The sequence below is a fragment of the Ceratotherium simum genome, chromosome 6, assembly GCF_057802395.1.
Source record: "Ceratotherium simum simum isolate JZ-2026a chromosome 6, ASM5780239v1, whole genome shotgun sequence".
NCBI lineage: Eukaryota > Metazoa > Chordata > Mammalia > Perissodactyla > Rhinocerotidae > Ceratotherium > Ceratotherium simum.
In genome coordinates this window covers 56,270,123-56,296,747 of record NC_141905.1, presented here as the reverse complement: position 1 = coordinate 56,296,747, position 26,625 = coordinate 56,270,123, and the positions used below count along the sequence as shown (strand labels likewise).

At 37.7% G+C, this 26,625-nt stretch overlaps 1 protein-coding gene across 3 annotated transcripts in view; it reads left to right on the top strand.

Annotated features, from left to right (window-relative positions):
• Nucleotides 1–958: 958 nt before the first annotated feature.
• LOC101405669 (cytochrome P450 2C21-like) overlaps nucleotides 959–26,625 on the top strand; it is a 42,514-nt gene continuing 16,847 nt past the window's right edge. The window contains exons 1-7 of one of the 3 annotated variants that reach the window (XM_087432311.1): nucleotides 959–1,141; nucleotides 11,080–11,242; nucleotides 12,439–12,588; nucleotides 15,200–15,360; nucleotides 16,864–17,040; nucleotides 17,998–18,139; nucleotides 20,416–20,603. In XM_087432311.1, coding sequence (XP_087288437.1) covers nucleotides 974–1,141; nucleotides 11,080–11,242; nucleotides 12,439–12,588; nucleotides 15,200–15,360; nucleotides 16,864–17,040; nucleotides 17,998–18,139; nucleotides 20,416–20,603 — 1,149 coding nt within the window. In that variant the 5' untranslated portion in view covers nucleotides 959–973. Of the gene's footprint in view, nucleotides 1,151–11,079; nucleotides 11,243–12,438; nucleotides 12,589–15,199; nucleotides 15,361–16,863; nucleotides 17,041–17,997; nucleotides 18,140–20,415; nucleotides 20,604–26,625 lie in introns of those variants that run through there. The other 2 variants (XM_087432309.1, XM_087432312.1) reach the window with 2 other exon arrangements.

The window sequence follows — 26,625 nt, the reverse complement described above, 5'->3', positions numbered from 1 at the left end:
TAACACTTTCAAATATTTATAGTATTGAATGCTGGAGCATCTTTCCTCTCCCAACTAAGAACAGGCAAGTAAGCTCTGGTTCTAGGACCCTCATTGGAAATGGATGTGCAAGGCAAGGGATGGGTGCCTGCAACCAAGGGACTATCCACTATTGTGTTTGATTGATTTCTTTCCTTGACTTGGTAGATTGTTATCTTCTGTCTACTTTCTGTTAACCCTGCACCCACTTTGAGAGTAAATGCTGTCAGAACTTGTGAGATATATAAAAGGGCTCTGCCAAGAGAGTTGGAATATGTCTACTCTTCTCTAAGTCAAGACCAGCTGCCTATACCCTTCTGTTTACCCTGCCTCCTCCTTTCTGTCTCTGAATCTGGCTTTCCCTGGATCTTCTTGGAAAAGACATTACGAGAGTGCTTCTTCTGCTCATATGATGATGAATTCTGACACGAAAGATATTCTCCTTCATCCTTTATCGAGAGCATGAATTCCAGCCTTTTGAAAATCTGATAGTTTTCAATCTCACTATTAAAATGTGGCCAACTCTGCAGAAGTGAGGTTTTTTTTTTTTTTTTTTTGCTGAGGAAGACTGGCCCTGGGCTAACATCTGTGCCCATCTTCCTCTACTTTATATGGGACACCACCACAGCATGGCCTGTCAAGCAGTGCATCGGTGCGTGCCCGGGATCTGAACTGGCGGACCCAGGGCCATCGCAGTGGAGCGCGTGCACCCAAACGCTTGCGCCACCGGGCTGGCCTTGAGAGCTATTTTTTTAGTTGGAATTTTCTCTGAAAACTTAGACCTTTATCAATATCAAGATGACTGTTTTTGTTTAGTGCACCTGTAGGCCAAAGTGCACAAAAGATAAAACAATATTTATTCAAAAGTTCAAAGACTTAGTGCAGATTTGGTGATCAGCTTGCACATGGTATTTATAAAACCTTTGGATTCTAAGATTTCCATTGCATTTACACAATGGATGTCTTCACAGTCCTGTCGATTTGTCTGTCTTGTTTGATTCTCCTTTTTCTGTGGAATCGAAGCTACACCAAAGGGAAGCTGCCACCTGGCCCCACTCCTCTCCCAATCGTTGGAAACATTTTTCAGATAAATACTAATAACATCAGCAAATCTCTAATCAAGGTAAGTATGGTTAATTTTCTTCTAATTTTTTGCAGTAAGTAAATAAGACAGCTCTATATGGAAATATGATATAGTCCCAGACACCATGTTGTAAAGTGGTTTTAAGGGAAATGTCCACTGGACACCCAGACACAATTTTAAATAGTATCCAGCTAGAAGGCTGCCATAGAAAGTGAGATCCATTAAATGGGTGTTAAAATTGCTGAAGAAGGAATTCTCTGTCCATACTGTGACCTGGGTTCCTTTTATAGTATTTATTCTTTGGTGAACTCTAAAGCCAATGAAACGGCTTTCCATTAAGAAAAAGATCTACTGATTTACAGAGTCACAAGGCTAAAATTTTTCTAAAAACATACATTGATTTGAAGTCAAGGCAATGACTAAAGATTCAGGAAATTTCACAGTTTCTATCACAATTTCACCATGAATGAGTGAAGAACTGCTCTACTCCTAGCTATTTTTATAGCAATATCTCTCTAAATCTTGAAGGAATTATCTGAAATCTGTCTTCCCTGAGACAGCTAGTTACCAGAGCACTGCCCTGGAAGCTCCTTCTTCCTGTTTTTTTGGCTCTATATTCAAAGAGCTTGTATCATCATCCCAGCTCATCCACTTGTTAACTCACTTGAAAACTTTGGCAAGTTTTCAAATCTCTCTGAACTTTACTTCTCATTTCTTAAAAATGTGAATAATAATAATTTTGCACAGGTTATTTGAGTATATCACATATTCAACAATTTATTGAATGCTTACTTTGAGATACCAATCCTAGGTTCTTAGGATCTCTGTGTAATAGAAATTGACAACAGGATGAACCAAAGTCTCAGACAAGATTTTACTGGGGCTTATGGTCGAGCACAAGAGAGACAGCAGAGGAGAAGATGTTCTCTGTCTGGATCCCGGAAAAGAGCCATCCTGAGTCTTTTATGGGGTGAGGGGAGCATACTTGTATCATGATTTTCTGCCTCCTGAGTTGTTCTGCTTCCGTCTCCCTGATGGTTTCTGCTGCACATGCCCCATCAGGGTTGCAGTCCCTGCGCCTGCCCTGTAGGTGTAACATGGTGGAGTTGCTCACTACTGGCTCCCTAGGAAGGTGTCTAGTGGTAATCTCAAGGCTTTGCATGCATGCGGGAGTCGGGGTTGACTGCTTGGTGGTAGTTTTGCAGTTGGACGGTAGCTTATCTTGACTCCAAAAATAGCTGCGTTGAGAGGTGCTCTATCTGGTGGTGAAGGGTGAGGGACAGGTCCCATCCCTATTCTGTCTCATTCCCCTTGAGAGATTTTACTCTCCTTATTCTTAAAGGGATAGGGACTGGTGATCTCCTCTTCCGGAGCTACTTCCTGCTGAGTAGCGGTATCGGTTGTTCCATCTCATTGAACCAGTCTCTTAGTAAGACAGTGAGGCAGGTGTGCCTCTAAAGTTAGGCCTATATTGTATAAGGAAGTAACCAGGTATTTAACAACAAAAATAAGGTTAATGTTTGGAGCAAATTATAGACCAGTTTCTGAGCCCAGGGAGCAGCCAGTCAAAGGATGTCTAGATGTCAGAGTTGAAGCATCTTTTGCTATTTGAAGTGTCTCTGATGATGTCATCAGTTGTCCAGGTATCTTTATGAGTGGCTTACACAGCAACAGACATGAATCTCTCTTAAGTTTACATCACATTCTCCAGCTTCCGTTTGCAAGACATCAGGAAAAAGGGCAGGTTCAGTTCTCAATGATTCCAAATGAAAATGTTGGAAAAAATTTAAAATGTTAGTTTGGAGATTTGTAGCCAGATATTTCAGGACACTAGAAGAATTCAGGATCCAGCCCAGTTAACAGATATAAAACAAAATCTCAAAGACAATTATCAGAACTAGAACCTAATATCCACAAATGTGTACTGTAGTATCTATTGAAACATAATTTTTCTCTCTAAAAAAACCCTCATTTTTACCAAAGATAGCCGATGAAGACTCATTGGTTGGCAAAATAAGTTTAGTTTCAATAAATTTGGCCCAATTATTCACACATAAGTACAGCAACAATAGCAATGGATTATGTCGGCTCTTTCAAATCTGCTTTGCTGGAACTTTTTATAAGGAATCTCAGATTGAACTTCAAAGGCCTGTTGAGGCCAGGAAAACCAAGTCAAGGTCTTGTCATCAGACTCTGCCTGCAATACCTATAGATTTGGGTCGTTTCCTCTCTTTTCTTGAGGTACTTCCAAATATCCTGAGGTTCCTTGTACCTTCCATTAGGTGACCTGGTAGGTACAAGGAAGTTGTTCATTGAAGTTACTCATATGGCAATGTTGCTGGGACCCTGTAAGCAAAGTACCAGACCAATATTTCTAGGTGGTTTTATTCCATAAATTCAACCGTTATTCCTCAAAAGCTGTCTTGTCATATCTGAGTCTGCATGTTTCTCTCAAGTATGATATTCCAGTCAAAGCTTTGGTAATATGACCAATGTTTCCAATTGTGTCCTGTTATAAGGAGAACAGATTCTTATTGAACTCATGCAGATAACCATATTGCCATGAAAGCAATACTCACTCACTAAGAGTTTCCAAATTCTGGAGGGGTCAGTTAGGGAAAAAAAAGATAAATGTTTCAATTCTGCTTATGAAGGTATAATTTTATCAAATTGGCATAAGTCATAGCTAGTTTAAGGAAAAGAGAAAAAGGTTTCCTTAAATCTGGAAAAAATAAAACATCAAGAAATCAGCAATATCTCAAATAACTCATAAAAATTATAATCATCCTCATCAGTTCATTCAGTCCTGTGTAATCGATTCTTGATTTTAATCTTCTGTTAGCAGTCACATGAAGTCATCAGTTTCTTTGTTAGAGTTTTGTCATTTCTTACCCAGTTCAGTTTTATGATCTTAAAGTTTATTAGAAATCTGTATTCAGGAGTAAGTGTCAGAGTCCTTTCCATGAATCTCTCTGAAGATGAAAAATATTTGCAAAAGCGTGAGAGTAATACAGTAACTATCTGCAAATGACAAAAGACTCCAAAGGGCAATTGTCAAAGAACCTTGGCTATTTCTGTGACATGCAACACTTCAAGATAATAACTAGAAATACGGCTGACAACCAGGAGAGATCAGAAATTTAGGAATGTTATATAATATTTAAAAAAAGAAATAAATAACATTTACCCACATAATATCGTAGGTCTCTATGAAATAGTACTTAGTTATCTATTCAACCACAGTAACAATTAAAGATTTTCAGGCCAATGCATAAAATTAAATAGCTGTAAGAAAAACCTTAGCATCTGTGATTAAAGACCTGATAAAAGCAATACAGGAAATTTATTTTGATAAAACATAAAATCCCTACCCTTCTGGTAGGTTACTCAAAGAAAAAAAGATTTCATAATCTCTTTATAAAGAGCAGACTAAAAGTTCAAGAAAATTATCCTTTTAAAAGAGAGAAAACCAAATTCTAAGTTTGTACAAGCTTACTTTTGACATTAAAACTCATTTACTTAATTAGATTTACTTCAATCTTAACCAACTTGACCATGCATAAAACTCTTTTTAGTTCTCCTCATCCACAAACCTTCAATAACTTTCTTTTTACATTTAGAATTTGTCCCATACCTTCTTTTTTTCCCTTTTAGTGCTTTAGGACAAATTTATCTTTCTTAACAAAACAAACAGAAATATTTCCATTCTTGGGCTGGGCTCCATAGCAAAATGGTTGAGGTTCTGCCCCTTCTGCTTTAGTGGCCTGGGTTCATGGGTTACGATTCTGAGTGCAGACCTACTCCACTCACGAGCCATGCTGTGGTGGTGTCCCACAAACAAAGTAGAGGAGGATGGTCACAGATGTTGGCTCAGGGCCAATCTTCCTCACCCCCCCCAAAAAAAAACCCAGAAAAAACCAAAAATATTTCCATAATTTATACTGTGTTCATTGAAAACATACATCTTACTTTCCTTGAATACAAAGATGTTTTCCTTATTAAATTTTAGTAGCTTTAATCACATATATTAATTAGAATTCTTGACTCTTATAGATCTTTATTTGTAGTGAAAACTAAGAAGTAAGCAACTAAGAATTTTCTTTTACATTAGCATTCTAAATACTTCTCATAATTTCTAGACATATGTTACTTCACAGTACAATCTTTTAATAAAATACAAGACATGTTTACAGATAGACCCAAACATCTTTTAGTTTCTTTGTAATAAGAAACCAAAAGTAGATAAACTTAATCATGTTTATCGATAATATTTCAGTATTTTATCTTATTTGAAAAATGACCCAGATATTCAATGGATATTTGATCATTTAATTTCACCTAGCGAAACTTCAAAGTTTCAAGTTACCAGAGAGATTTTGGAAGTGATAATAAATACAAACGCCTTAACACATAAAAAGTCACCCGACACTTTCATCTTTTTCACATCTATTTAGTTTACTCATTCCCAATAATTATTTAGATTGCCTAAAACTTCATGAGACACTTGACAAATTTGGCTATAATCTTAAGTTATTGTTTTTGCTATCCAGATTTGTAATAGATATAACATCAGCTTATTTGACCAATAAATGTAGAATAAAGACTGCATGTCTGCATGATATCCAATGCTGATGACTGAGGACATGTCCATTTTAATCAAACCAACAATCTTAAATAAAATTTTAGTTACCAAAGATTAATTTATATCATGTTAACTTGAAAGACATTTGGGTGAGTTTCTATTATATTTAAAAATAATTAATATAACTGCTTACATTAAGCCAATTGAATAGAGCTCTTTAGAAATTATACCTTCTGGAGATAAAATATCACACATGTATAACATACATATAGGCACACATACACAGAGACTCCACAGCTATTGTTTTAAAATTACTGCCATGAATCAAGTAGAGTAATTCAAGGCTTCCTGGTTATGAATCCAAATTTTGTTTTAAGCCTTTTTGCTAATAATTGTGGAGAAGACACTCAAGTTGCTGGATTTTTGGCGAGGGTGCACTCATGGCCACTTATCTTTTCTTTTTCATTTTTTTTTCCTTCAGTCCTAGGAATTAGTGATGGGCTAGATAGTCCCTGGAGAGTTTGCAAGCTCTTTGAGATAAGGGAAATGGGTAGAACCTGAATTCTGTCCTTCTCTAGAGAAACAGTGGCTCCTAATTTGGTTAATAAGTCTCTACCTAGCAAAAGGATGGAGCATTCGGGGCCATAGAGGAATGAGTAGGTGATGGCAGTGGACCTGGCCTTGCAAGTAAGGGGGAAAGTTAACTGTTTGCCCTTGGCCATCTGTCTATCCCCGTTACCATGCAGTCACAATTGGAGATGCAGCAGATAGGCTTGGTCAGGACAGAGTAGGTGGCTCCACTGTCCACAAAGAACTCAGTCTTCCTACGTGATCCCAGGCTCCCCTGGGGTGATGGTGATGGAGCAAGTTGATGTTGGAGCCAGGTGGACTCTCCCGCCTCATCAATCATTGAGTGCTTGCCTCTCATTTGAGAGGCTGGCACAGAGGGGAGGTTGACCAAGACAGCCCCTTGGTCGTCCTGCTTGAGGACGATTGGGACATTCCTCTTTCCAGCATCCTTCCCTCCTGCAGTGTGCACATTGGTTCCACCTGAGGCTGCATCTCTCCCTTCAATTGTCTGGTCTTCTGGGCCTCCTGGGGTCACCCTTAGGTGGTTGATGAATCACGGCAACCAAAAGCTGTGTTTTCTTAACCAATATCCTATCTTTATTAGCCTCCTCTGCTCTGTCCCTATTGTTATAGACCTTGAAGGCCTCCTCCACCAAGGTTGACAGTGGGGTCTGGGGTCCTGCCTCCAATTTTTGTAACTTCCTTCTAATGTCCGAGACGGACCAGATAATGAAGTGCATGGCAAGCAAAGCTCTTTCCTCTGCCAACTCTGGGTCAGAGTTGGTATATTTTCTAAAAGCCTCCATTATTCAACTTAGGAAAACCACTGGGTTCTTGTCTCTTTTCTGAGTAACTTCCCTCACCTGATTATAATTTCCAGGCTTTATTATACACTTTTTCATCCCTTCTGCCAAGCAGGTAACATAGTGTCCCATACTAGCCCCGTCAACAGTTCCTCATAAGCCCAGTGAGGATCTTGCCCAGGGACTGCATCCTCTCTGCCTGAAAGACATAGTGGCATGGGGTTTGTGGCCATTAAACTGTCAGCATATTCTCTAGCCTTCATTTGTATGTGGTCCTTTTCCTCAGAGGTGCAACAGTGGGCCAAGATGACAGTAATGTCCTGTCAGGTTAGTGATAATGTCAGACTCAGTCTAACAAATTTGTTCCAGAATTTATCTGGATCTTCTCAAGGTATACCAAACTTTTCTTTGCACAGCCCAGATTCCCCACGGGAAAAGGAACATGTACCCTGGTAATTCCCCCATTCCGATCTGCTACCTCCCAGAGATGAAAACAACCCTGGGCTGTCAGTGAGGCAAAGGAGGTTGACAGCTTGGTACCTGATCATAATCCCATCTGAGACGGCACTGGGGGCACCATTCCCTTGGGGCCTTGGCAGGGAAAATGTGGGGGCCCAGGGGCAGAGGAAGACACAGGGATTGGGCTGCACTGGGGTAAGTTAGCTGAAAAAGGGGATCATTTAGCAAGCCTGGTTTGGATTCCTTGTGGGGCGAGGGTGGGGACGTCTAGAAATCGAGGCCACCCAGCAAGACTCTCTCAGCTTTGGATCTTGGCATAGTTTCATAATGGCCTACACATAGGGGATCTCCTCCATTTCCCTTCCCATTTACAAAACAGGTCGTACTGAAAGATGGTATTGTAGCTGAGGGAACCGAAGTTTTCAGGCCAAAGTTCTTGGTCCCCTAGCTCATATTGGGGCTAGGCAACGTTACAATAGAATATCAGCTTTTTCTTTTTAACACTATATAATTTGACTTGGTCTCAATTAGAAATGATACATCCCAAGGGGGAGTTCTTTGGGACATCATAGATGGCATTTCCCATGTTTAGGTCATTGATAAATCTTATGTCCTATAATCAGAGATCCTGAGGCTGGATGTAAACCTCAGGATGGATGGTCTATATGGGTATAAGACCATTCTAGATCCCAAATGGCACGTGAATAGAAACAACAGAGGAAGGAAAGACAGACAAGGGCAGAGAGGGAGGCAGATTCGAGGACCACTGGGACTGAACCTCAATAGTCCTTTTGATTTCCTCTACCTTACACCAAGACCAGGTCCTACTTATATCAAGACCGAATTCCCTCTCGACTGAGAAACAAGAGACAAGGTGTTTACAAGACAAATAAAGAGTGAGAAGACTGGCATTTCAGGCTGTAGAGGGCCCAAACCCACGTATGATTTAACCATTTTTCACACAGGCAGCAATGGGATCCTTCTGGTCTACAGGAGTGGTCAGAAATATGACAGAAGAGATTAGACAATTCTTCCCCAGCGTGGGAGCATAGGGTGGAAAAATCCTGAGGAGTATCAAACAAACTGACAAGACACTGGTTAGCCAGAATACCAAGGAAGGCTTCCTATTCCAGAATACCGAAGTTGGTGGAGAGGTGCAACCCGCCCACCACCTGAAAGGCCTCCAAGCCTACAAAGGGCTAGTGGGGAGGTGCATCCAGCTCATGACCCACCATGTTGATCAGGCTTGGGGAGCCCACCGTTTCAGTTCATCATTCACAGATGTCTATTCAGGTGGCTCTTACCAATGATACCAGGACAAAGAGAAAAGAAGGAGAGACAGAATAAAGGAAAGAAGAAAACATTGTCTGAGAGTATGCAAGGGGCGACCCCCGGCAGGCCAGAGGAAGACTCACTCATTGCAATGATGCTGAAACAAAGGTTCAGGTGGCCACTCATCAGCTGTGAAGGAATCGTGTCCAGCAGTCATGTCAGCCCCTCAGGGTCCCTTCTGGGGAAACGTCCTGGTGGGGTCCCTTCGTGGTAGATAAGAATGATACTGACCCTAGGATCTTAGGCTTTCTATGTAAAGGAAATTGACTAGATGCCAAACCAAAGTCTCAGACAAGATTTTACTGGGGGATTATGCATGAGCACAAGGGAGACAGCAGAGGAGAAGTGGTTCTCTATCTGGTTCCCTGAAGTGAGCCGTCCTGAGTCTTTTATGGGGTGAAGGGAGTGGACTGGTGTCATGATTCTCTACCTCCAGAGGCATTCTGCTTCCCTCTTCCTGATTGTGTCAACTGCGGGTGCAGTTGCCCCCTCATTGCGGTCCTTGCGCCTGCCCGATAGGTCTAGCATGGCAGAGTTGCTCACCACCGCCACCCCAAGAAGATCATTTAGCGGTCCTCTCCAGGCTTTGCGCACCTGCAGAGTCGGGGTTGATTGCATCGGGGAAGTTTTGTGGTTGGAAGGTAGCTTATCTCGACTCCCAAAATAGCTGAGCTGGGAGGTGCGGGATCTGGTGGCAAAGGGTGAGGGGCAGAGTCCCATCCCTATTCTGTCTCATTTGCATTAGGCGCTATGTTAAATGCTGCAGAGTTTCAATGGTGGATGAGAAAAAAGACCCTGTAATTATGGAACTTACCCTATAAAGTGAAGGCGTGTATTTATGAAACAGTCGTGGAAATAAGTATATGATTACAAACCATGTGACAGTGACATGGTAGAAAGAAGTTATGTAGCTTGCAGGAATAGGATTGAGAAGAGCAGTCAGCAAAATTTTCTCTGAGAAAGTAAAGATGGAGCTGAGATCTAAAGAATGATTAAGCATGAACCAAACAAAATGCAGGTAAAAGTAGGTTTCAGGGTTTTTTTATCTAGAGGAGAATTACTTGTTGGAGTCTCTGAAAGAGGACCAATTTGGTTGAAGCCCAAAGAGTAAGTAAAAACTGGAGATTGGAGAGGGAAACAAGAGCCAGAGCATGCAGATCTTAAAATGATTTAGGAATGTTTGTCTTTAGTATAAGATCAATGTGATGCCATTAACATGCCTAAAGGACTGTCACATTAACATGTGCCTTGTGAAAAGGTCACTGATTGCTTTACGGAGAATGAATTGTAAGGTAACAGAAGGACTCAAACATTGGACAGGTGAAAACAGTATAAGTCCTATATAATTTTGAAGGCAAAAAAGCTGCCGTAGTAGAAAGATCCCATTAGCACAATGGCTTAAAGAAAAGAGGTGGTTTCTATCTCACATAATGATATAGAGGTAGGTGCTGGTGGGCTGCCTCTCTTCCAACAGGTCATTCAGAGAACCAGTTTTTCTGAGTGTTGCAGTTTACCAGCCTGTGCCCCTAGTTTCTGTTCTCATTTGCTTAGTCACAGTGAGGCCATCTTCATGCTGTCATTTCAACCCATGGGTAGGGGGAGAAATGGGGGCAATGCAATTACCATTTATGCAAGTCTAGGATTAGCACACATCACTTCTGCTAACATCAGTTCATGGAAGCTAAGTGACATGACCACACAGGGACACTGGGAAATGTATGTGACCACATTGACATGTCCTTATGTATTATTAAAACTTGGAGGTCTCTGGTGCTAAAAAGATGTGGAAAGTGGGTAGTGAGGGATGAGTACTAGTCTATATACAGGGTAAGATGGAGGAATTTCCCTTAAACAGGAGGAGAAACATTTCATTTATTGTAACTACAGGAAGGAAGGAAAATTTGGTGCGATTATAGGTTTGGCAGAATAAAAGTTATTAAAATAATATGATAAAATCCATGATATTGCATGTCACATAGTAGGAGCTGAAGAAAGGAGAGCTAGTGATGATGATAATAACAATAGCAACATTACTAATAATATAATGATAATTACCATTTAAGAAAGGTGATTTCTTATTAAATTACTGGGTCTAGGAGTGGAAATCTTCTATAATGGGTGAGTGAATATTAAAACGTCTCTTTGGTAAGATTATAGATATTTCCTTCACTTATTTACATTTTTTATGTTTGAAATGCTCATTATTCTTGCATCTCCTGTTCCTTTTCCAGCTAGCAGAAGATTATGGTCCTGTGTTCACCGTGTATTTTGGCATGAAGCCCACTGTGGTGTTGCATGGATATGAAGCGGTGAAGGAAGCCCTGATTGACCAGCGTGAGGAGTTTTCTGGCAGAGGCAGTTTCCCAATGTTTGACAAAATGACCCAGGGATTAGGTATGCTTCCCTTTGAGGAATATGTGTGTGTGTAAGTTGCGGGGACTTCAAATAAGGTAAAGAATTGAGAAATTATAAGTATTTATGGAAATTTATGAAAACATCCTAATTGCCAAAGTTTTCTCTATAGGATCATTTCCATATTTAAAAATATGATGGTGGCACAACATCCCTATGAAACGTTAAATGCAATGAAAGCAAACCATTTACCCACTAATGTTCTATTTGTGATTAAGCCATGTTCATTTTAAATTGTAGCCAGTTAAGATAATGAAAATGAGACAGAAAGAAAAAAAAAGAAAGGCAAATGACCAACTTATCTTATTCACCAAACATTTTGCTTTCTGTCCTGAGCCATGGTTGCCAAAAGACTATTTTAGGAAGCTTGCATACATGGTATGCATGGAACCTCCACAGGTTTGGAATATTTCCAACCTTGCCTTCAATCTTCTATTCTTCTAAAAAAGCATAAGAAATATTTGAATCCTGTAGAATATAGAGCATAAAATACAAATACGCTCTGTAAAGAGGATCATGGAGAAATACATGGTAAGTATCTATTGGAATGGATATTAGATAAATCTTTTTAAATTAAGCACTTGAACTATCTTCCATTTGTTTTTGGAGCTGACCTTCAACTGTCCCGTCCTCTGGTGGGTCACTGGGTTCCTGCAAAAAGAGATGAAGTCTGAGTGGGGTCATTTCCTCCTCTACATTGTTCTTTAAGATCTTTTCAGACAATTCTCTTATGAGTGCTTTTTTTACCTTGATCTTGTCTTGGCTCTGGACGCCTGATATTGAACTTCCTTGGTGTTAAGACCATATTTTATGGAAGAGATTCAAAACATAGAGGAGGATATTAAAATGAGAAGGGCTGTAGCTTTGCCCCTTCTCTGAAGAATAGATTTTCATGCCACTTCCTTCCAATGCACAAGTGCTATCTCTCTTTCTCTTGATAGTTGACTCCGTTTGTTCGTTCTACTGCACTTCACTTATAATGCACAAAAGTCTGACCTGAAAATTTAACCTATTGGTTAAGAGAGGATGCAGGTAAAGAAGGGCTCAGTAGGAACTCTTGAGGCTGGCACCACTATGTTTACATCCCTGCTTAAGTGTGATTATTTCCTGAGATAAAGATTCTCAGGTAGAATTCTTGGTGATGGAAGTTATTCTTCTATATTTTTTTCTCCTGACAGGAATAGTTTTCAGCAGTGGAGAAATATGGAAGAAAACCCGGCGTTTCACCCTCATGGTTTTACGGAATATGGGGGTGGGGAAGAAGACTGTTGAAGACAGAATTCAAGAGGAAGCCTTGTGTCTGGTGGAAGCATTAAAAAAAACCAATGGTGTGTATTTCTTCATGTAATTAACAGTAATAATTTGGGTAGACTAAATGCTATTACAAGTAAACTACAGAGAGATATGATGGCTCAAGTACAACAGAAGTTTACTTTTTGCTCACGTAACAGTAGTAAGAGGTGAAGTGGGAAAAACCCCTTTTTCAGGCACCAGGTTGATAAGGGCTTTGATGTGTAACATATGGCATCCAGTGTCTCCCAGGATTTGTTTCTTTGCATGGTAGCGGAGGAGCAAAGAACAAGGAAAAGAGCAAATAGTGCTTTTAATAGGCCAGGCATGGCAGTGGCTCACAAAACTTCTTTCACCTTCCATGAGCTGTAACTCAGTCACAGGGCCACACCTAACTGTAAGAGGAGATGGGAACTGTGCTTATCTGTGTGCACAGGAGGAAGATGTGAACATGGATTTTGGTCACCAGCTAGTAGGTTTGGCCACAGTAGTTTGAAAAACTAAGTAATTTCTCTAGTGACTTTTTGAGAAACATCGCAAGCATTTCACAATATACGCTGAGTCATTGTGCTGTGCCCCTTAAACTTATGCAGCAGTGCGTTTCAATTATATCTCAACAAAACTTGGGAGAAAAAGCATTGGTGCTTCAGTGGAAGAATTCACACCAAGGGCATACGGATGTATTACAGCTCACTTGGATGAGAATGTGTGTGAGGCAGGGAGCTACAGTAGCACAAATGTTCTCAGTGTGTATATGCACAGGCAGGACTGGGAGGTGGGTGGAGAAGAAAGGGGTGGGCAGAAGACTTGGCAGAGAAGGTATGAGATCTGGAGCATAAGATATGTATGGTTTTTTAACCTCAATATTTAAAAATTTTTAAGAACATAATTGACTTAATAATACTATACTCTATATGGTTAATTGTATTTTTTAACTAATGTTATATTATTGTCTAGATAGGTTGATTTGCTTTTTTATGATATTAATATTAAAAAATGCCATTATTACCAATATTTGCATGATTTTGGTTTCTCCCTTAGAATAAATTTCTGGAAATGGCAGTAGAGTATCAATGAACATCGTGTGTACTTTTGATGCATATTATCTAGGATTGGGTGGGCGAACTGGCAAAGAAGAGATAAGAACACAAGGCTTATACTGGGTATTTTGTTTCATAACCTTATGTTCAAATTTAATATATTAAATAAATATTTCCACATGTTTAGTTTTTAAATGTTTGTCAAGTACATTACTAATGAAATAGTACAGTATTCCATTGTTTTGCATGTACCATAGTTTATTTGACCAGTCTTTCATTTTCGGTGAGATCGACTGTTTTCAGTTCTTTGTTGCTTTAACATAAAAAATACAATTCGTATTAATAACTACATATCTCTCAGTAGTTTCTTAGAATAAAATTTGGGAAAAGAGTTAGTAAGTAAAAAATATTGGATTGATACATATAATCTGGGAAATGATTTTATGCACTTAATTTGTATTTCAAGCAGAACTTATTATGAACTGATTCTTCTTTTCCCATAGTGAATATGACCTTTTCTCAGCTCCTGACCTATGATCACCCAGACTTGGCTTGATTCCGCCTAGCTATGGGGACCTCACATTCTTGGGGTAACCCATTCCATTACTGGATAACTCTAACTGTTGGAAGTTTCTTCCACATGTTGAGAAGAACCTTTTTTCTTTGTAATATTTACTTTTTGATCCCTGCTAAGTTTATTCCTTTTGCAATTATTGTGTTGTAGTGGTCCTCTCACAGAGGCTGGATGGTGCCACACACACCCCAATCAGATATGAAAAAGTTTATTACTCACATAACGAGGCTTTCTGTGAAGCATAGGGTTGCTCCTAAGCAGATCCAAAGACAACTTGAGAGAGCAGGGAAAGGATACTGGCTTGAGGTTTTCATGGTGGTTAGGGGGTGGGGTGGAGGTGAGTGTTCCCATGTACAGGCCAGGGCTGAGTGGTTCAAACTTCCTGCTTGTGCCAAAGGAGGGAGCACTTGAGCTTTTTTATCAGCTTGTGCAGATATGAGCAGAAGAAAAGGGGAGGTTTAAAAGCAGTCAGCAGCCAAACACCAAAAAATGGAGTCATATTCCTTATTACATTTAGGAAGCCTGTTTCCAACATTATAACATGTTTTTTCAATTATCTGAGTGTAACTCCGATTTCTCTCATTATTGTTCTCTTCTTCAAGGAGAGCACATCGGACTTTTTTCAACTGTTTTGTAAAATATGATTTCAAGTCTCCTGGTTTTTTTATTATGTTGCTCAGTGTCCTGTGGGCATCATGAGAAAGTATCCACAATGAGAGCTCAATTACAATTTAAAGTTATTTTTAAATGACCTCCTTATTGCGAATTACTTTGTGGCTCTTATTTGGAAGATGATGTAAATAGGAGAATACTTGGGGGAAATTAATAAATAAATTGGACTGGACTAGATAGTTTTGTTTGAAGAAACAGAATAAATTTTATTTTAGGTATGTTGAGTTGATAGTAGTGATGGCATGTCCAGATAGTTCTTATACTAAAAAATCTTAGAAGTCTACATTTTTCAATTATTTTAAACAGTCAACTATAGATTTATATGAAAATTTTGCTTTAACTTTTAACTTCTGTTGTTTTTAGCATCTCCCTGTGATCCGACTTTCCTTCTGGCCTGTGCTCCTTGCAATGTGATGTGCTCCATTATTTTCCAGAGTCGTTTTGAGTACAGCGATGAGAAATTGCTAACCATGATAAATTATATTCATGAAAACCTCAGAATTTCAAGCACTTCCTGGATACAGGTAACATCAAGTTTCTCTTTACTTTATTATTATTATTAATATTATTATAATTTTTTGTGAGGAAGATCAGCCCTGAGCTAACATCCATGCCAATCCTCCTCTTTTTTGCTGAGGAAGACTGGCCCTGAGCTAACATCTATTGCCAATCCTCCTCCTTTTTTCCCCTTTTTCTCCTCAAAGCCCCAGTAGATAGTTGTATGTCGTAGTTGCACATCCTGCTAGTTGCTGTATGTGGGCTGCCGCCTCAGCATGGCTGGACAAGCGCTGCGTCGGTGCGCGCTCGGAATCCGAACCCAGGCCGCCAGTAGTGGAGCACGCGCACATAACCACTAAGCCACGGGGCCGGCCCCTCAATTTTCTCTTTAAATGAAAAGCAATTTTCTAGCTAATCTATTGTTCATGCCTACCCCATCCCTTTGCCCTATTTCAAAATGGCTAAAGTAATGCTTATCAAACTATCATTTGTAATCAATTAGTGAGTTATCAAACCAATTTAATGTGTTAAAGTGAAATTTAAAACATGAAATATAGTAATAGTAAGAAAAATACTGTCATAATGCATCAATTGAGCAAGGTATATTCCCTAGAAACTTTTTCTGATTTTTATGTCTAGACATGAGGAGGATGGTGATGTAAAATGTATTTCTTACTATAGTACCCTGTCAGAGAATGTTAGTAAGGTACATTGCGCAATCATTAATAACTAAAATTCTATATGGATTATAAAGTTATGATGTGTTCTACCTGGGAAGGACCCTAGAAAACAAATAGCCTGCTTCTCATTTTTTCAAACAGGAAAATGTCACCAAGCGATATTAACATATTTTCCAAAGTAGCCTAGCCAAGACAAGGAATGAGCTAGACCCAGAATCTAAATGTCTCCTCTCTGTCTAGTTTCATAGAAGCTACCTGAATAAATTGCTTCAGTGTCTACAAACGGTATTAAGTCATAAAGGTAGTGTCTAAAGCAGAGTCAGTAAACTCTAGGATCGGAAATGGCCAGATGAATAAGGGCAATGTGTACTTTCCCGAAGGTGTAAAATGTAAAAGGACATTGGGGATGTCCTTAATCTTGCTGATGCCGTTTCTTCATTACAAAAAACGGATGGAGCCTTGCAAGCTTTTTAGGTGACTGTAGAAATATGTGTAGGTTAAACTGGGATGAACACTAGCTCTATCATAGTTTAATATTTTAGACTGGTTGACTAACACGTCTGAAACTCCATCTCCTCATTTGGAAAGAGGTGATATGCTGCTTAATTTCTTCAGAGAGCTATGGTTAGGAAATGAAGTTAAATGGCTTTGAAATTGCCTTGTAACCTGTGCATACTGCAACTCTGGCCATTTTATCACTTCCTTCGCCTTCAAATTCCAAGTATGTTCTAGTGAAGGAAGCTTGTCTTATTCATCTTATCTACTCAGCGTATAGCAAAGGATCTGATATGTAATATGGGCCTGTAAAAGTTTGCCAAATGAATTAATAAATAATTATTTCCTCTTCAGCTCTACAACGCTTTCCCTTTTTTAATACATTATCTCCCAGGAAGTCATAATACATTATTTAAAAATGTTGCTAACCAAGAAAAGTTTATTTTGGAGAAAATAAGAGAACATCAAGAATCCCTGGACCTCAATAACCCTCGAGACTTTATTGACTACTTCCTGATTAAAATGGAAAAGGTATCATGTGACACTGATTTGCTACTTCATCTTGGTGGGTGATGTGATTCCTAGATTATTTTTGTTCTTCCCAGTGAAATTAGGATATTAAAACAAATACCCCTTCCTAAAGATGTATTAATTGCTTGTGCAGCCTATTGCTTGTGAAAACCTTATTGGGTGTCTTGATATATTTCTAGATTCTCACTGACAGTAACTTAGAAGGTTTTATATTTACCATCTTAAAGATGGTTCTTTATTTGGAGGCAGATTGAAGTACACATACAGACAAACACACACATTCAAAATTAATGATAGACAACATATTATCCTTCATAAAATAAGTACAGTGAATGGGAGATGTAACAAATGAGGGAACGCAGGAATGGATAGACATCTAGAAAGACCCTTGGAAAGACACTAGGAAATTTTCACAGTTGAGGTAGATTTTGAGGGACTCTGCCTTAGATCAACAGAGATGCCAAATAGGTCCAGGGAATGATAAGTGCAGTGATCAAGTGCGTAGAATTTTCAAAGAGATTGCCTTGATTGTAATTGAGGAAATGTCCTGAGTGTAATGACTAATGAGGTTGGGAATAGTGATGCGGTTTGGGGATGGGTGGTTCTGGAGGCTTGAATGAGAAATTTAAACATGGTAAAACAGACAGTGGATGCTAGAATTGACAATGAGCAGCATTGATGACTTGATAAAAATAATGTTTGAAAGAAATTATAGCAAAACTGATTGGCTCTGGTGGGTGAGAAAGTGAGGAATCAAAGAACTTGTTGGAAGTTTGTAACTGATTGAAAGGATCCTAACAACTCATTTAACTTTACCTTCAGCTACAGCACTCTCTCATGTATGGGTTTAATTTGCCAAATAAGCAAATTGAGCAAATGATGATGTTATATTGAGTTTTTTTATGTTATCTCTGAGGCTTTTTTATTTATCACGTGATTCTAACACGTTGTTGCTAGGAAAAACACAATAAACAGTCTGAATTTACCATGGACAACTTGATCACTACCATATGGGACGTGTTTAGCGCGGGGATAGACACAATGAGCACCACCCTGAGATATGGACTCCTGCTCCTGCTGAAGCATCCTGAGGTCACAGGTATGATCACAGATGATGGGCAGGATGAAATTCCAGTTAGAAGTTGTCAGGCAACACTGGTGACGATCCCGCTCTTTACTTGCCTAGGCAATGTACAAGAAAATTTTCCATCATTAGTACATCTTCCTATCATTGGATTAATTAAATTCAAATTAAATTGTAGTACAAAAAGAGAATGAAATATTTAAACAGCAGCAGAGATTTGAAGGGCAGTGGTCACTGTTCTCCCTTTTAAGTTGGAGTCTTCTCGATTTGGGTTGGGCCAGATGCAGTAAGCAGAGTTGTCTTAGGATCTGGAAAGAATTAACCTTCTTTCTTTAAAAAGATATCATTTGATATGCTTTCCATGTGCAGATAAATGTATTTCTGTGAAAAGATATTCCTACTGAAATGCATTTGCAATGTAAGGATTGACTCAAGAAAATGGCAATCTTTCTCTATATAAGGGACCCACTCTCCAAATAAAAGAAGTTATACACAAACAAAAAATTATTTTTAATATACCAATTTGGGCAAACAAATGTTTACTCACAAACATAATTTCTCTTGCAAATGCAACATTTCCATTTTTCCTCCTCTTTTTCTTTTTGAGTACTCATCTAAGAGTATATTTCCTTCACTGCTGTATCTGGTACATTAAGACACTTTTAGTACAATTAAACCTCACAAAGCTTATCTCCATGACATCAGCACCAGAGTTCTCTACCTCGTTGAAGATCCTTCTCCAACCATTCTAAATAGGAGATGCTTTCCAAATGGTACAGCTTAGAATCATAGCATCAAAATTCTTTTTCTCACATATTTTGTAAGATGTGATGGTGCTGTATTTCTTTCATGTAAGACTCTTTCAGCCGAATAATTTCACTAACACTTATGAGACCTATGTTGATTATGATTATAAACAGCATATGACATATTTCTCCAAACCTTTAAATCTTGTATACATTGCAAATGCCCTACTTGTGTCATATTTCCCCATGCTTCATTTTCCATTTGGATTTTTTCTTTCACCATATCCATTTATATTTTCCTTTTCTTTCTTCTCATCTTCATCTCTTACCATGTTGTTCTACTGAGCATTCTGATTTTATAAGTAGCTCCTAACCACTTTATATAACCAGTCTCTTCTAAATAAAACTCCATCCTCTCACCTGAGAAGGTGGAGTTTAAAACTTCTCTGAAATCCCTAAAATTTTCTTCTTTATAGCTATCAAACCACAGAATTTTCACGTGCTCCATTAGAGAGACACATTCTTCAGGTAGTAGATAAATACCATTTGACCATAGTAGCAACACGGTACTGGAAAAAGTGGTTTATAGATTCTAGCAACAGGCTTCAGAGTCTGACCCTACCAGTAAGTAGCAGTGTGACCTCAGACTCATGACTACCTGTAACTTATCTTGGTCCCTCATCTATTTAAGTGAGATAATAATACTTCCTAACATTCATAGAGTTTTCTCTCATAGCAAAAAGTTAATAGTGTTTGTTTTAACTAATGTTTGTTTTAACTAATGAATAGTCGTACTTAAACTATACATTATTAATAGGATATACTTTGCAGATAAAAGAACAATATAATTTGCTAACACAAATTACTTGCAGTAATCTTATTCAATATCTAAGATTGTGGGTTCGAGAATGAGAAAGACCACATAATACCTGGATTTCTTTAAGAAATATACTTACTTTTCCAAACCTATTTCCTTCTTTTTAAGATGCACAAAATAATACCCAACATGTAGAACTACTTTGAGGATATGGAAAGTAATGTAACAAATAGTGCATCATGCCTGTCATATTTTGCATTCTAAATAAATGTTAACTATGTCTTGTTACTATGTACTGAGTGTTCTAAACATCTTATTCAATTGCTATATTTACGAAGCATTTACTGCACTGTGTAGTCCTTGCTTTCTTGGAACTTACATACTTAAAACAAAAACCGGCATATACAAAGTGGTTCAACTACGTTGTCTGTAGTGAGCCTTCAAGATCTCAGATCCTTCATTCTGTCAAACAAAAGTGTACAAAATAGAAAATCAGAGTTGAGAATGAATTTCATCGTACAATTGTGTTTTATATGTGCATATATTTAGGTCTCTAATGAGATTCCAATTTGCCCAGGAAACTGCAATTCTGTTTCTTTTTTTCTTATGGAGGTAGCCATACATAGTTTTCCCTTTTCCCCATCTCCCACCTAAATGTAACCATGATTAAGAAGATCAAATTAAAAATCTTTTCTATTTCACGTGAATTCTGATTCCTACCTTGCCAGCAAAAGTCCGGGAAGAGATTGACCGTGTGGTTGGCAAACACCGAAGCCCATGCATGCAGGACAGGAGCCATATGCCCTATACGGATGCTGTGGTTCACGAGATCCAGAGATACATTGACCTCATCCCCAACAGTCTGCCCCATGCAGTGACTCAGGACATTAAGTTCAGAGAATACCTTATTCCCAAGGTGAGTGATATTTCATCTATACTCCTTCTTAGGAATCTTAGATTATCAGCTATCACTGTTGTAGAATTACAGATTGCGTAACCTTCTACAGGTCTTGCACAATCATAACTCAGGCATCTCCTCTTCGGACCACATGCTCCATTCCTTCTCGTTTGTTGGTACAATTTTATAAATATAATATTTCTTACAGTCCCACAGGAGTCTCCGGACATTGATAGCGCCACACTCTGCCTGTCCGTTAGCCCAATCTGCTATCCACTTCCCTGTCTTCCAGTGTATGTTTTATTACTCTTACCAGTTAACTAGTATCATATAACCCCCGCTTCCCCAACTATCCATTTCACTTACTTGTTGAAAGTCCAAACCACCCATTTCCTTCCTTCCTATCTGCCCTTGAGCTACTGATCCTTTCTGGAAAGGACCATACAGCCCAGCAGGTTGGTATTATCACCAATCCCAGATGTATCCTCAATCCTACCCAAAAATCCTGATTTATAACCTAACTCAGCTTGCTCCACCATGCTTGACAATGACTCTTTCAACCCTGAATTCTCCCCTTCCAATTCTTCACTATGCTTTTTTTCTTAGGTGACCTGGCCTTCCATCTGACAGAGAAAATTAGAAACAATGGAAGGGTTCAGTTCCCTTCCACTAGATTTACAAATTTGCTACGTCTCCACACTTTGATTTCTCTTTCGTGCCTTTGTTTTGGAGAAGGGCTCTCTTTTTATCTAAAGTAAATCTTTCTGCCTGTGGCATGGATCTCTTTCCTCTCAATTTTTCTGGGATTCTCCTCAAATAAGCATTTCTTCCTTTTTCTTTATCTTTATTTTCTCCCTCCCTACTGGCCTCTTTCCACTAGCATTCAGACATGCTCAATTCTATTACATCTAAAAAAAAAAAATACCTCTCCAAATCTCTTGACCTCTCTGTTCAATCCTGTCTTATCCATACCCTCAGGTTTAAAATTCTGGTAGAAGGTGATTATAGTCATGTAAACATTTCCTAGTCAATCTCTTATTCATAAACCCATTGAAATGTATCATTCTAGTGATACATTTTCATCAAAGCCATCAATGACCTCCATATTATGAAATCCAATGAATGTTTCCAAGATTAATTTTACTTGGCCTCATGGCAGCATTAAGTAACCTTAAGAATGTCTTCCACATGGATATACTCACTTCCCACTTCAGTGACGTGACAATCTCCTAGTTTTCCTCCTATTGCTCTGCGTATTTGTTCCCCATATTCTCTGCTCTCTCTCCCTCCTTCCATCTAAATGTTGATGTTCCTCAGGGTTCTATTGTTGCCCTCTAGTCTTTTCAGTTTGTATGCTTTTCTTCAGAATGATTCCTCCACTCCCAAGGTTGAAGTTTGGGTTGAGATTGTGAGTTATCAGTCTGTTTTCTACAGTACCTGGATCTTGAAAGTCAGTGTTCTTGAATAAGAACCTCCCTAATCCAGGTTTATCTCTGGATGGACTGGAGAATTATAGGTCATCTGTCTTTTTTTTTTTTTTTTGGTATTTTACAGTTTTCAAAGTGCTTTCAATTATCTATAATCCAGGTTACAGTCCTCCACTTCCAGTGACCCTACCTGTGCTTCTGCCTGAATGTTACCAGCTCAATTCAGGTTTCAGGGCAACTTTTTCCTCCCATGGATCCCATCATACAAAAGTGTCTACGAGCAATGTGGCTTCACTGAAGAGTGTGGATGTTAGAACTTTAATTAGCACATTTCAATGCAAAAACTTAAAAATTGCGTACTAAGCACTTAAAGTGCCTAATAGATTTGTCTATAGGTCTCACTGTGAAATTCTGCCTCATGTTTGGCAAATTTGTTACTGGATGCATACATTTTGCCCTGTAATGTCACTTTGATTAATTGATCCCTTTATCATTATGAAGTACCCCTTTTAATCTCTAGTAATACTTTTTTTCCTGAAGTCTAATTTGTCTGCCATTAATGAAGACATACCAACTTGCTTATGGTTAAAGCATGCATGGTAAATCATTTTCTATCTTTTAATTTCAACTTGTAATTTTTAACGACATATAGTTGCTTCTTTCCTTTTTATCAAGTCTGATAGTCTTTAATTATGAGACTGTTTTAATTGGGAAGTTTCTTTCATCTACATTTACCTTAAATTTCTATATATTTGTATTGTCTATCATCCTGGCATTTGATTCTTATTTGTGATTTCTTTTTATATTTATCCTTTCCTGACTGACTTGATCAATTGTTTGGTACCGTTTCATTTTATCTCCTCTGATGACTTTATATTTATGCCTCTTGACATTTTACTTCTGCTTCATTTTGTGTTGCTATTCTTTTTTTTTTTTTTTTGGTGGTTGACTTTGAGATTACAATATGTATTTTTAACTTGTCACTGTATCTGCTAAAAGTATCTTATTACTACACGGAAAATTTGAGATTTACAGGAATATATTTCCACTTACACGCTTGCACCATTTGTGCTCTTGTTGTCATATGTTTTAGTTCTGTATGTTACTATTTTTACTCTGAAAAGCCAATAGTTTTAAGGATACTTAAACATATATATGTGTAGAAATAGAAATAATTTTTAAAACTTTTAAAAACTATTTTGACCTACTAGTGCATTCTGATGTTCTTTATTCTTTCTTGAATTTGTTGTCTATCTGATGTCATTTCCCTTTATTTCTAGAACAGGTAGCATTTGTTGAATTCTAGGTTTGTTGGATAAAAGTGTTTTAACTTCTGTCTGTCTAAGAATACCTTAATATTAGCTCACTCATTTGTAATTTTCTTTTTTTGTAATGTTTTTTCAGGTTTTGGTGTTATAATTATGCTGGCTTTAAAAATACCTTGAGAAATATTTTATTCCTCTCTCTATTTTTTTCTTTTATTTTTCCAGCTTTATTGAGATAAAATTCTCATATAACATTTTGTAAGTTTAAAGTGTACACTGTGATGATTTCATACACATATATATTATGAAATGATTAGCATAAGATTAGTTAATACATGCCTTATCTCACATAATTACCTTTTTTTGTGGTAGAACATTTAATATTTACTCTCTTAGCAACTTTGAGGTATATAATACACTGTTGTTAATTATAGTCACTATGCTATATATCAGATCCCCAGAACTCATTCATCTTTTAACAGGAAGTTTGTACCTTTGGCCAATATGTCCTCATTTCCCCCAACCCCAGACCTGGTAAGGACCATTCTTCTCTTTGCTTCTATGAGTTCAGCAGTTTTAAAATTCCACACATAAGTAATATTATACAATATTTGTCTTTCTCTGTCTGACTTATTTCACTTATCGTAATGCCCTGAAGTTTCATTCATGATGTTGCAAATAGCAGGATTTATTTCTTTTTTATGGCTGAAGAATATTTCACTGTATATATATATGCCATATTTTCTTTATCCATTCATCTGCCAACAGACACTTAGATTACTTCCATGTCTTTGCTATTGTAAATAATCCTGCAGTGAACACGGGAGTGAAGATATCTCTTTGAGACACTGACTTTGTTTCCTTCCTATATATGCCCAGAAGTGGAATTGCTGGATCATATAGTAGTTCTATTTTAAACTTTTCAAGGAACCTCCATACTATTTTCCATAGTGGCTGCACCAATTTACATTCCCACCAAAAGTACACAAGGATTTTTCTTTTATCCTTATCCATGCCAATACTTGTTATCTCATCTTTTGGTAAGAGCCATTCTAATAGGTGTGGGGTGATACCTCATTGTGGTTTTGATTTGCATTTCCCTGATGCTTAGTGATGTTGAGCACCTTTTCATGTACCTGTTGCCCATTTGTTTGTCCTTTTTGGAAAAATGTCTATTCAGAGCCTCTGTTTGTTTTTTAATCATTTTTTTTCTTCTATTGAGTTGTGTGAGTTCTTTATATATTTTGGATATTAACTCCTTATCAGAAATATGATTTGCAAATATTTTCTTGCATTCAGTAGGTTGCCTTTTCATTCTGTTGATGGTTTCCTTTGGTGTACAGAAGTTTTTCAGTTTGATGTAGTTCTACTTTCTTTCAGTTTCATTGCCTCCTGTTTGGTGTAAATTCCAAAAAAAAAATCATTGCCAAGAGTGACGTCAAAGAGCTTATCCCCATTGTCTAGATCTAATGTTCAAGTCTTTAATCCATTTTGAACTGATTATGTGTGTGGTGTAAGATCGTGGTCCAGTTTCATTCTTTTCTGTGTGTCTGTCCCGTTTTCCAAATGCCAGTTATTGAAGAGGCTATCCTTTCGCTGTTGTGTATCCTTGGCTCCTTTGTTGTAAACTAATTGACATATATGCTTGGGTTTATTTCCGGGCTCTCTATTATGTTTCATTGATCTATGTGTCTGTTTCTATGTCATTTACTACACTGTTTTAATGACTGTAGCTTTGTAATATAGTTTGAAATCAGGAAGCATGATGTTTCTAGTTTTGTTCTTCTTTCTTAATATTGCTTTGGCTTTTCAGAATATTTTATGGTTCCACACAAATTTTAGGATATTTTCTTCTATTTCTGTGAAAAATGCCATTGGCATCTTGATAGGGATGCATTGGCGTTGATATAGATACTTTAACAATATTATTTCTTCCTATCTGTGAGCACAGATTATTTTTCCATTTATTCAATTTCTTCATCAATGTGTTATATTTTTCAGTGTGCAGTTCTTTCACCTCATTGATTAAATTTATTCCTAGGTAACTTATTCTTTTTGATGCCATCGTAAATGTGATTATTTTCTAATTTCTATTTCTGATAGTTCCTGATTAGTGTGTAGAAACGTGACAGATATTTGAATGCGGATTTTTGTATCGTGGAATTTTGCTGAATTCATGTATTAGTTCTAACAGTTTTGGTGGGGTCTTTAGGGTTTTCTATCTATAATATGTTATCTGCAACTAGTGATTGTTTTATTTCTTCTTTACTGATTTGAATACCTTTATTTCTTTTTCTTGCTATATTGTTTTGGCTAAGACTTCTACTTCTATATTGAATAAAAGTGGCAAAAGTGAGCATCCTTTTCTTGTTTCTTATCTTAGAGGAAAAGTTTTCAACATTTCATCATTGAGTATATTAGCTATGAGCTTGTCATATATGGCCTTTATTATGCTGAGGTATGTTTCCTCTAGACCCACATTTTTGAGAGTTTTTATCATGAATAAGTGTTGATTTTTGTCAAATGTTTTTTGTATTTTATCATCTCTTGAGATGATCATATGATTTTTAGTCTTCATTTTGTTAGTGTGGTGTATCACATTGATTGATTTGCAGATGTTGAACCATCCCTGCATCCCCAGAATAAATACCACTTGATCGTGGTGTCTGATTCTTTAAATGTATTGTTGCAGTCAATTTACTCATTTTTTTTTTTTGTGGATTTTTGCGTCTGTGTTCATCAGTGATTTGGCCTGTAATTTTCCTTTTTTGTGTTGTCCTTGTCTGGTTTTGGTATCAGGGTAATGTTGGCCTCATAGAATGAGTTAGGAATCATCCCATCCTCTTTAACATTTGGGAATAGTCTGAGGAGGATAGGTATTAAATCCTTTTTGAATGTTTGGTAGAATTCACCAGACATTCCATCCAGTCCTGGACTTTTATTTTTTGGGAGATTTTTAATTACTGATTCAATTTCCTTCTTAGTAGTCAGTTTGTTCAGACTGTATTTCTTCATGATTCAGTCTTGGTAGTTGTATGTTTCTAAGGATTTATCCATTTCTTTAAGGTGTCCAATTTTTTGGTGTGCGGTTGTTCATGGTAGTCTCTCATGATCCTTATCATTTCTGTGCTATCAGCTATAATGTCTCCTCTTTTGTCTTTGATTTTATTTGTTTGCATCCTCTCTTTTATTCTTGGTGACTGTATTTAAAAGTTTGTCAATTTTGTTTATCTTTCATAAAAAATCCATTTTTAGTTTCATTGATCTTTTCTATTGTCTGTCAGTCTCAATTTCAATGATTTCTGTTCTTATCTTTGTTATTTTCAACCTTCTACCAACTTTGGAGCC